General features: G+C 45.6%; 1 protein-coding gene across 1 annotated transcript in view; it reads left to right on the plus strand.

Annotated features, from left to right (window-relative positions):
- Window positions 1–12037, plus strand: part of VAT1L (vesicle amine transport 1 like) — a 169664-nt gene that overhangs the window by 85704 nt on the left and 71923 nt on the right. Inside the window, exons 5-7 of the mRNA XM_068993453.1 lie at window positions 1542–1645; window positions 3873–3928; window positions 8056–8250. Of these exons, the coding sequence (XP_068849554.1) occupies window positions 1542–1645; window positions 3873–3928; window positions 8056–8250 (355 nt within the window). The remainder of the gene's footprint in view (window positions 1–1541; window positions 1646–3872; window positions 3929–8055; window positions 8251–12037) is intronic.

Genomic DNA, 12037 nt, shown 5'->3' on the forward strand with positions numbered 1-12037 from the left:
CTGTCCATCGCCAACTCCTGGAGTTTACTCAAACTCATGTCCATTGAGTCAGTGATGACATCCAGCCATCTCATTCTCTGTCACCCCCTTCTCCTCCCACCTTCAATCTTTCCCAGCATCAGGGTCTTTTCCAGTGAGTCAGCTCTTTGCATCAGGTGGCCAAAGTATTAGAGTTTCAGCTTCAACATCAGTCCTTCCAGTGAACACTCAGGACTGATCTCCTTTAGGATGGACTGGTTGGATCTCCTTGCAGTCCAAGGGACTCTCAAGAGTCTTCTCCAACACCACAGTTCAAAAGCATCAATTGCTAACTTACAGATGGAACTTGAACGGACACACCCATGAGATAAGTAAGCCCTCTATTGTGTAGAAAGCAAAGCTGATCACCTTGGAAGGGCCTCTAATGGGCTGGGTTTTGGACAAGGCCTGAGGGCTTTTAAAGGGTGCACTTTTGTTAAGACTCAGCTCTTGTGGGCATAAGGTCACCTTCGCGTCTGAACCCTGAAGGTGCCTGTGTAATTTCCTAGTTGGTGACTCTGTGGACATAGCTGGTGACATCAGCTAGTGGGGGTGGGGGTACAAAAACTGAGTGATGTGCTAAGACAAGATAGCCCCTGCAGACTCACAAACCTGAGGAAATGCCTTTCTTGTCTGACCAGAGCAGGGTCCTGCCACAACTGGTATCTCCGTGGGCAAGAATATTTTCCCTACACATCTCCAGAGAGTTCCAGTCCTACAGCCCCTCCTGCATAACCTCTTTTAACCCAGGAAGCCCAGTGTTTCTTAAGTGCACGAGGAAGTGAATTGCTAAATGTTAAATAAACAGATGAAGGAATCTTCCTAATAGAGGATGGATGTGGATGCCCTCTATGCTGGAACCCTCCATCACTGTAGGAAGATCCCCTCTATTTAGCTCTCGTCCTCTGAGAGTGTATTTATAAGTTGAACCCGGAGATTGGACAAACAGAAGTTTGCAAGTTAAATTAGTGTGCCTTTATAGATTCACTGAGGAGGGAGGCGCAGAAGGAAAAAGGCAAACCCTGCTAGACTGGAAGCCCATGAAGACAGGGAACTTGCTGGTTGTACCACTCTGTCTTCAGCACCTTGGACAGAGTCGGGCACGCGACGCAAGCTCCACAAATATGAATTGTTGGTTGACTTCCAGAGTGACTGTTGTGGCTGGCAATGGGCCAAGCATCACGTTTGCCATCTCACTTCATTCCTAGCACAAAAAGACATGCTAGGTCCACTTTCCAAAGGAGAAAGCTGAGGCTCGGAGACGTTGAGTGAGGTGGCTAGACAGACTGTGACCTTCCACACTGGCACCACCAGCTGGGTTCTTAGCATCCTCCAGCTTGGTGAAATTCTTCGAGATGGACTCAGGAGGACACCTCTGCCTCCAAGGCTTCTGCTGTACGTTCTGATGCCCACAGAGCTCTCTGTGTTCCTGAGAGTCAACAGTATGACATGGGAGGGGAGAGGGACTGACAGTTTGTTCCCTGACAGGTTACAATATTTTACTTTGTCGTCTCGCCACTTAGAATCTCTGCGGAAGGAGTGGACATTGTTTTGGATTGCCTCTGTGGGGACAACACCGGGAAAGGCCTCAGCCTTCTCAAGCCACTGGGGACCTACATTTTATACGGTGAGTGCTCAACAGAAGCGGGGGGCAGGGAGTGCTTGCAAAAGCTCTGAAAGATGAGATGTGCTGATATGTTGGCAGAATAAGACGGGGGTGCTCTCAACTTTTTCGTGTTTTCTGTAATATTGCTATCGCCGTTCACTGTTTTCTATTATAAAAGTGCCTACTGCACGATTATCCTATGAACGTGTCTCATTCTAGAAAAATAAAGCAAGGCCAAGCCAAGGTAGTGACGAGATGGAACCTGACCACAGTAGGTGGCACAGGAGGGAAATACTAATAGCGTCAAAGGAAGTTCCAAAAATGAAGCAATAAGGGACCCACAGGAGGATGGAGAGGCGCGGATAGGGTGCAGGTGGGGGTGGGGGTGGGGATAGATGGGAAGATCTTCATTACTGGCGATGAAGTTGCAAAGTGCAGAATTCCCTCCTCTAAACTACTCCTGTGCATCCCAATCAAGACAGAAGCTCCGAAGTGATGAAGTCCACGTCTGCCTCTACCTTCACTTATATGCTCTTGGGTCTGGGGGGATTTATGAAGGACATCTGGGAGAGGTTTCCGCCAGCAGAGTGAGACCCGAGAGCCTCCTCTTTCTCTTTTCTCCCTCTTCTTCCTCGCCTCCTTGCCTTCCTCCTCCAACACCACCTCCTTTTTCTCCTCCTTCCCCTTCTTCTTCTCTTTGTTATAGGCATAGAAAACAGTTCAAACATTAGTCTCCACAAAGGAAAAAAAAAAATATCTGAAGCCACATGTCACATTCCAAAGCCAGATGATCTTAGGGTTCTCCAGTGTGTGAGATTTTTGGCACTCTGTCCCATGGGAATAGAGTAGAAAATTGAGCCTTAGTTCTGTATAACTCAGGAAAAAAAATACTGAATTCTGTACTATTTGCTGAGAAGTTTATAAAAGAGATCTGTGAGCGGTATAAGCGGTCAAGCATCATTTTGTCATCATCAGATCATTGTGACAGAAAGAGAAGGAAGAAGCTTTCATTGCTGGGGTCTTCTGGCATTATTAGTAGTGGCCATGTATTAATAGCTGAAAGTTTTCGGAGGCGGATGCATAACTTTTAAATTATTGCTATTGATAAGAGAAGCTAAGATTGTCAGCGTACACTCTATGGATATTGGCTGTGACTGACATGTGAGTCAAATGCAGATGAATACTTTATCCATCCTTGCCCATGTCCTAGTTCTGCTTTTCCGCCTTCGTTTCACGATGTCATTCTGGTGAAATACAGCTTGATCGTATCACAAGTATCTAATGCATTATATCACTTACTTGACTACTAAGTAATCAAAGCCTGGTTCTGTGATGTTTGTATCCCATCAAAGCCCTGCCGTAAAAGGAGAAGCAAATTCACCAATGCCAAAGAAGTGAGTTTAAGATAGACATTGTTTTTTTTTTTTCACTTACCGGTCCTCTGAGAAGATCTTAGTCCCAAATCTGTGGGGACAAAGCAGAGGAGTTGTTGAAGAGGCACCAATATTGTATAGTATCTCTCACCCTCCACCCAAGCCAGAACCCGGGGGGGGGGTCTTTTCTTTCTGCACGAGCATCTTAGGGAAGCTTCCCTAACTCAGCTTCCTGTCTTCCCTCTGAATATCATTTGTTCTCACTAGCAAAGCTCGGTTACCTACACCTTTGGTCTCAAATGGTTTTCTCCTTTCTGCCCAGACCTCTTTGGAGGTAACATATGAGTCACACCATTTCCTTGGCTTCTGAGCCTGTTTCACCCTCACCTGTTGCTCTGTACCCTATATTTCCATCCATCTAAATTCTAGCCCAGCCTGCCTCTCCCCACCACTTACATGCCCAGTCAGTGTCATCTCCCCAAGCCTCTCACTCACCAAGGAATCAAATTAAAACCATAAAGGAAGCTCACAAATGAGTTCCTTTTTCAGTCTCCAAGAACAGAGCCAGCAAGACATTTTGGCAGCCCATCACTTTATTAGAATGTTGGCTTAAATCACATTTTTGCCACATGACCAATTTTCCCAAGTGATGAAAGGGTCTCCTTGAGAAATGTTACTTCCTTTTTGATCCAGGGATACTTAGTTAAAATTGTCAACTTGACACCACCCACCCTCTCCATTTCCCTCACTTTTCCAAGGCTGAATTAAATTTCTTTTCAAGCTCTTGACAGTTCAGGGCCAAACAACTGCCATTCTTCCATGTGAACCAAGAGATTGATTTTCATGAGCTTGACTTAGGAGTCTTCCCTTTGCAGGTTCATCCAACATGGTGACTGGAGAGACCAAGAGCTTCTTCAGCTTTGCAAAATCAGTAAGTATCTGTGCGTCTAACGTACGAGGGTGGTGCGGTGCTTGGCATGCTGTAAGCTCTTCTAAGGACATGGACCTGATAGCTAACTCTTGTTCATCTTTCATCTGCATCATTCATTTGCAAGACAGCCTGTGTTCCCACCCTGCTCATTACACACGGTCAGGACTGACTTGGGGCGCTTTTGTTCAAATGAAGCAGAGAGGTGAGAGAGTCAGAAAAACTCCAGAAAGCTTTGTTTTTTATTTCAACAGAGATTGTTGGTGTTCTTAATCACTGGTCAAGAATAAACCTAGCATTAGTGAAGTTTGTTTGGTCCATGGAGAGACCAGCCTTTCAGTTTGGCTTCTTTCTAATCGGGTCTCCAGGACTACCTGACATCTCTCCGTATCCTTATTCTATTGGCTTGGATATACAATGGGACCTCAAATTTTCGCAAGCTCCTGGGGCAGTATTTTAATAGGGGCAAGTGCTTGAACCACTAGCTTAGATGCTCATGTTCTGAATACAATGGATACTGTCTCTGCAATTGAGAAGCCACGTTCTGGGCACATTCACTGCTTCTCGAACCTACTCAGGTCTGCATTCCCACCTAGGGCTACAGTTGCTAGAATTAAACTAATTTGGACTTGAACCTGCATTTTTACCCCCACACCCACAACAAGGAGTCGCAGCGTCTCATCAGAGCTTGCCTTCATCCTCTCTCCTCTACCCTCCCCAGCAGCCAGTGAGGTGCTGATGGACTCACTCGCTTTGTGAGCATCTTCTGAGCACCTACTGTTTGTGGCACTGTGCCAAGCACTGGGTACCGCAGTGAATTAGGCTGGTGCACTTGATGTCCTTGGGAGGGAGGGAGACAAGCTGAAATAAGTAACACATATTAATAAGATGCTTGTCAGAACATCTCTGAAAGGGGTGAAGATAGGGTGTTGCAACAGAAAAGAGCAGGATGGGGTGGAGGCATTATGAATAGGGCAGTCAGACAAAGGGGCAAGGGGTTTAGAATTTACTCTCAGCACGACACTGTGGAGGTATCCAGATGCCCTCAAAGTGCCAACTCTGATTGCCAAAGGCTTTATCCACAAATGCCCCCTGATTCTGGAATGATCAATACTTCCTGCCCGGAGGGTGGAATGAAAGGGCCTCTGCTTGCATTTGAACTTCAAAGTTCAGGTCAAGGATTACGCAGCCACGGGATAAACAGGGGAGCAAGAATGGAGCCTAATGAAGGATGCTGTCTGGGTCATGTCCCCTGAAGACAGGCTTTGTGTCCCTGGCAGCTGTTTCATTACTGTGGCTGTAATTAATGTGATGCTGACGGCCTGCTGTGGGGAATCAAATTGCTCTGAAATTACATACGATTGTAAGAAGTGTTTTCCCTTTCTCCCCTACATGCACAATCACAACACACAGTTTTAATGAAATAATTGCAGTGTGCCCAGGTTCGATGAAGGCGTTTGTAAAAACATCCAGGATGGAGGGTAAGATTCTCCTGCCCAGAAAAAGGCTTCTGATTACCAGAAGACGTTATAGTTGGAGGTCAAGAACAAAGTTTGTTCCCTTTCAGAGGCTGGGTTCAATATTAGTTGGTTGGTTAGAAGCAAATTGAAGGTAGGGTATGCTGAGGCAGTGAAATGATGGCTTTGTTCTGGAAGGTTCTAGAAAGGCATTTTCTTTTGTACATGGGAGAAAAGCTTAGAAATTGAAGGCATAGTTGGACTCATACGGGAATTTGTCACGCAGCTATCCTACTGATGTTCCCACTTAAAACTCTTACAGAGTTTGTGTTCACACGCCATTTGTCTTTTGATCATAAGGGTATTGATGATAACAGTTGAAGTCAACATTTCAAGAGCAGTCTGACTCCAGATCCAAAACTCTTACTCACTCAATCCAAAATATCTCTCCAACTTCTGATGATAAAAAGATTTCATACTTGTAGGCCACATCCTACGTGCCAGATGCTGAGCTAAGTCGTTTGCGTGTATTAACACACTTATTCCATGACAACCCTGCGCGGTGTGGTAGGGACACTGAACAGAGACAGGTTGAGCAATTTGCTTACAGTTGCACACCTAGTAAATGACAGAACTGGGATTCAAAACCAGGCGTTCGACTCTGGAACTCATTTAACCACGACTGGGCAGCAATTATAGGTTCAGTGAGCTTTCATTTCACAAACACTGCTGAAAGCACTAAGTGTACACCATGAATCAAGTTATTAATCGTTTCTCTGCCTCCGCCTCTGTGGCAAGCAGCCCAGGCCAAATACACGTCTCTTCTAGAGCCGGCCCTGGGGCCCCTGGGGACTGGATTTTGGCGAAAATGTTGGGCATGAACTTTACCCCTGTTGACAACCTTTCTTAGACTTATTTTCCAACCATCTCATGTCCCCACTTTTAAAAGCCAAGGTGTTTTACTTTTTTGAGCTTCCTCAATCCTGGAAAGAGGCAGGATGTAAAGGAAACAAACCATAACATAAATGTTAAATTATAAATGTTCCTAAGTGTCCATCACATGACTCTTTGCCTTCTGTATTAAACTAGTAACCATTTTAATCTTGAGTCCTCTGGAAACTGGAACTTCAAATTTCTAAAGTCTAATAAGAACCAAAAGGGACATAATCAAGACAGAGAAAAGCAATTGGATAAATATTTCTGTGGTTTGTTAAGGGGTTATCTACTTATTTTTCCTACTTATGGCTTCCCTGATAGCTCAGCTGGTAAAGAATCCACATGCAATGCAGGAGACGCTGGTTAGATCCCTGGGTCGGGAAGATCTGCTGGGGAAGGGATAGGCCACCCACTCCAGTATTCTTGGGCTTCCTTGTGGCTCAGCTGGTAAAGAATCCGCCTGCAATGAGGGAGACCTGGGTTCAACCCCTGGATTGGGAAGATCCCCTGGGGAAGGGAAAGGCTACCCACTCCAGTACTCTGGCCTGGAGAATTCCATGGACTGTATAGTTCATGGGTTTGCAAAGAGTCAGACACGACTGAGTAACTTTCACTTACTCACTTATTTTTCATGTCTACAGTGGAAGACGGGAGACAGGAAATAAGGCAGCCGTGCTTGTCAGGCGTGGGTTTCCCACTTAGGACCTTAGTGCTAGTGCGGATGGATAGTTTTGTCTCAAGGGCCTGCCCTGTGTATTGCAGGATTTTAGCAACATCCCTGGCTTTTTCCTAATTCCCAGGTGGTGCAGTGGGAAAGAGTCCACCTGCCAATGCAGGAGATGCAAGAGATGGGTTTTACCCCTGGGTTAGGAAGATCCCTGGAGTAGGAAATACTCCAGTAATCCACTCCAGAATTCTTGCCTAGAAAATTCCATGGACAGAGGAGGCTGGCAGGCTGTAGTCCAAGGAGTAGTCAAGAGTTGGACCCGAGTGAGCACACACACACTGGCTTCTTCCCAGTAGATGCCAGTTCATTCCATGCCTGAGTCATCACAACAAAAAAACATCCCCAAACATTTACCACATGTCCTTTGGAGGGGGGAGGGGGAAGCTGCCCTTAGCTGAGAGCCACCAATTTAGTCCCAGCACTCTGGCTTCATCTCTCCAGCATACTGTTCCTTCTTCCTCTGTTACGCTTCTCTTCTCTTCTTTATCTGGTGTTTTCCACACCCACCTCCAGCCTTGCTGCTGTCCCCGCAAGGAAAGCTGCTTCCACAGGCACCCCACCGCACCCCCACCTTGCTTAGACTTCTCTGCCACCCTGCTCCCTTCACCAGCCCATCACCACCACCACCACCGTCCACTAAGCCAAGTGCTTTAGGCTAAATTCTCCCAGGAAACCTCAGAGGCAGAATCCTGCCACGGTCCGTCACTGAGAAAAATGAAGCCTGGAGAGTAACTGGGAGCAGATTGTCAGACAGGATCCAGCTCCAGGTCACGATTCCAGCCGTTTGACTCAGCATTCTGGTCACGTGTGGCCTAGGAGCTGTCTTCGTAAAGGGCTCTCCCCCGCCTAGACCCTGAGCATCTTAGAAGCATCGTTGTGCACTCATGGCAGCGCCCAGCCTAGGAGACACTTACGAAAATACACCAGCCAGGGGTACCTCCTGGCCAGCTGGAATCCCCCCGGCCTGCCCAGCACTGACTCCTTGTCACCCACACCTTCTCTCTTTCCAGTGGTGGCAAGTAGAGAAGGTGAACCCCATCAAGCTATACGAAGAGAACAAAGTCATCGCTGGGTTTTCCCTTCTAAACCTGCTCTTCAAGCAGGGCCGTGCTGGCCTCATTCGGGGCGTGGTGGACAAGCTCATTGCACTCTACAACCAGAAGAAGATCAAGCCCGTGGTGGACTCTCTGTGGGCCCTGGAGGAGGTAAGGATGATGTTTCCCAGCAGGTAGTCCCTTCCTTTTGATTCTGGCAGATTTGGGTAGCCAGACCCAGTCTTTTATTAAGGGAGTCTTGCCCCCACCCCCAGGTTCATTTGTTTTAAATGAGGATCCTAAACGTCATTGTCCTCGAGTATGGAGTGCTATGGATGTGAGATATGCTTTAAGTTTCGTAGTGGTTCTTAAACCACGTGTGTCAGTATGCCTCTTGTGCCATGAACCTTTCCCAGCAGGTCAAATTTTGATGGGTATGTACCATTCGTCTTGACTCCAAGAGAGCGTGTACAATGTTGCAACATCAATTACATCCTCACTTGCGGGTTTATGAGACCGAGGTCAGAGCAGACAATGACTCAGAGCTGAAATAATTTGTGTGCCAAGCCCAGGTGCTTGGATCCCCTTCCAGACGTCATTAGCTTCACCCTGGGCACTGGAATTATTCATGAATTGCTAGATCTAGTGTTCGAGTGTTCTTATTAACTGATCTGCCAAAGTTCTAGTATTTGAAAGCATTCCTTGATCACACAAAACAAGAACTCCTCAAATACTGAAGTGTGAACTGGCTGCAATGGTTCAGGAGAGATGGGCTAGGAGGAGGGAGTATCTGGAAAATTCTTCAGGACAGGAGTGGTTTTGGATATTTGGGACGTCAGTCATGGGAGCTACCCATGAGGAAGAAATGAAGAAATGTGGTCTAGGCTTCAAGAGACATTTCATTAAGAAATCTTCCTTGGTCCGGATGTCATGAGCTTGGCTTCAGGCAGCCAAGAAGCCCTTGGAAAATACTGTGAAAGATGTGGGCTTGTGTTCTTTTGTTTGCTTGGTTGGTTTTTGCATATAGCATGAATGAATGTCTTGTATTTTGGGGAGTCATGGACACTTATGAAAAATCTAACAAATACAAAATATTCTGTGGGACAAATAGTAGCTGTCATCCTGGCAAGAAACTTGGTGCTGTGTGCCTAATGGACTAGGTTGGCCAAAATCCAATGGCTTTCCTGAGCACAGAAACTCCTCCCACCCAAAATATTTTTGTGGGAATCACCATGTAATCAAATAGGGCTAGTCCTGGAACCGTGGATCAAGCCTATATATGCCTACTTGACACAGCACTATCATAAACGGTGCTTTAAAAACCCAGCCACCAAAACCCCTTCTCTTTTATGGTAAAAGAAATGCGTGCTTAGCATAAGAAACACCTAAATCATCCAAAAACATAGGAAAAAATAAACTGAAAATCCACATTCCAGAGATGGGTAACACTGTTAATATTTTGGTTTATTTCCTTCCAGTCTTTTCCCTTCTGCCCATGTTCATTGTAATTTCATTGATTGCTAAGTCAGATCAGATAATCATACATTTCCTCTGCTGTATAATTTCCAGGATGGTTAGCCTATGGTTATATTTTTCTTGAAAATGTTTTAATTTAATGGGTCAGACATCTGTATGGTATTCACTGTGGTCTCTCATTGGAGGATAAAAGGGTTAGACTGTAGAATCACTGGTCTCAGAGGTCAGGGAGAAGAGTAAACTTGGGCTAGTTGAGACCAGGTGTAAGAGATTAACTTGACCGTGGAGCAAAGAAGGGGACTTCAGCTTAGTTTCCAAAAGGGATTCAACATATCTGGTAGCCTTGAAGTGAGGCTTAAAATTGAAGATGGGTCTGGTTGATCCAGTGGGTCCTTGGTCTGGTCTTGGAAATCATTCCTTGGTTACAATGCTCTTGAATCACCAAATGTGAACTGAATACCAACCGCATGCCCAACACTGCATTGTTGGGGGTCACAGTGGCAAGCAGATGGCCAAGGGCCCTCAGTTTCAAGCTCACTTTCAGAGGGGAGGGGCAGGAAAAACTCAAGTGCCACCTTTAAACATGACATGTTTGCAGCTTGTTTTACGTCCCTGGATGTTTATAGTCCTAGTTTACAGTCTATGGGAACTTGAATAGAATTTGTATCCTGCTGTTGTGTGAAAATTGTATCAATCTGAATTATGTTGAATTGGTTCATAGCGCTTTTCAGGTCTACTGTATCCCTCTACTTTTCTATATATTCATTCTATTAATTTTTGAGAGTTTGATATTGAAACACCAACTAAAAATATTAATTTATCTACTTAAAAAATAATTGTAATGTATAGTGGAACTATATGTACCCTTGCTCCATATTTGCCAAGTCTCCTGTGAATGTGTTATCACACTTTCATAATTTAAAAAATAACCACCACCACCACCCCCCAAAAAAAGAAAAACCCAAGTGAACAAAAGTAAGTAGGGTATTTTCCAACTGCAGTAAGTTCTGGAAGGAATAAATTAGGGTATATGTTGGCAAGTAAGTGAAGGTGGGGGAGAAGTTTCTACAAAGCAGTCTTTTCAACCTTTTAAAATTATTGTCCCATATGGAGTTTTTTTAAAAAATACTTTTGTCTTAATTAACCTCCTCTGTGAAACTTTCAGTTCAGTTCAGTCGCTCAGTCATGTCCGACTCTTTGCGACCCCATGAATCGCAGCACGCCAGGTCTCCCTGTCCATCACCAACTCCCGGAGTTCACTCAAACTCACATCCATCGAGTCGGTGATGCCATCCAGCCATCTCATCCTCAGTTGTCCCCTGCTCCTCCTGCCCCCAATCCCTCCCAGCATCAGAGTCTTTCCCAATGAGTCAACTCTTCGCATGAGGTGGCCAAAGTACTGGAGTTTCAGCTTTAGCATCATTCCTTCCAAAGAAATCCCAGGGCTGATCTCCTTCTGAATGGACTGTTTGGATCTCCTTGCAGTCCAAGGGACTCTCAAGAGTCTTTTCCAACACCACAGTTCAAAAGCATCAATTCTTCATGAAACTTTAGTCCCACAGATATACCATCTCCCTACCTACCCACCCATCATCTATCTGTGTCCTGTATGTATGTTTGTGTTTTACACATATTAAAACTGTATGACTTTAAAAAAAAAAATCCTCCAAGAACCAATTTTCCCCCCTTTGGGGGTAGTTTTGTTCCCACTAAACCAATAGTACCCCGCCCCCACTGCCAACTATGACAATGAAAACTGCTCCCAGCCATCGTCAAATGTTCCCCAGGAGGGATGGAGAGAAAGCAAACCCTTCCCTACTGAGAACCTCCACTTTATATGAAGCTGTATTGAGGCTTCCCTGGTGGCTCAGTGGTAAAGAAGTCACCTGTCCATGCAGGAGACTCAGGTTTGAACTCTGCTCAAAGATCCCATATGCCTCAGAGCAAACAGGCCATTGCACCACAGCTATTGAGCCTGTGCTCTAGAGTCCAGGAGCTGCAGCCACTGAAGGCCGTGTGCCCTGGCGTCTGTGCTCCACAACGAGGGAAGCCACTGCGATGAGAAGCCGAGGACCACAATTAGAGAAAAGCCCACGCAACAGTGAAGAGCCAGCATAGCCAAAAATAACTAATTAATTTGATTTGATTTAAAAAAATCAAAGACGTCATGTTGGTTAAGACAGTCACCAGGAAAACAAAGAAATTATCGTCCCTGTAGCAGGCGAGTCATTCACAGAGTGGAAAGAGATGGCTGCTCCCCTGTTTGCTAACAAAAGCACCCACAGTCACTCATCAGCAACACCCACCAACTTTTATGGCACTGTCTCTTCAGCAGTATTTACAGACAGCATTTTAGAAGCTGCACTTGGGCCAAGCTTGGCTATTTATCAAGCCCACACAGCTCTTCTGGGCTTGAAGAGAACAGAGTATGCTTATTACTTGCAAACCTCTGAAGGATGACTACAATGAGTCTCCCCATCCC

This window comes from Capricornis sumatraensis, chromosome 20 (genome assembly GCF_032405125.1).
Source record: "Capricornis sumatraensis isolate serow.1 chromosome 20, serow.2, whole genome shotgun sequence".
Taxonomy (NCBI): domain Eukaryota; kingdom Metazoa; phylum Chordata; class Mammalia; order Artiodactyla; family Bovidae; genus Capricornis; species Capricornis sumatraensis.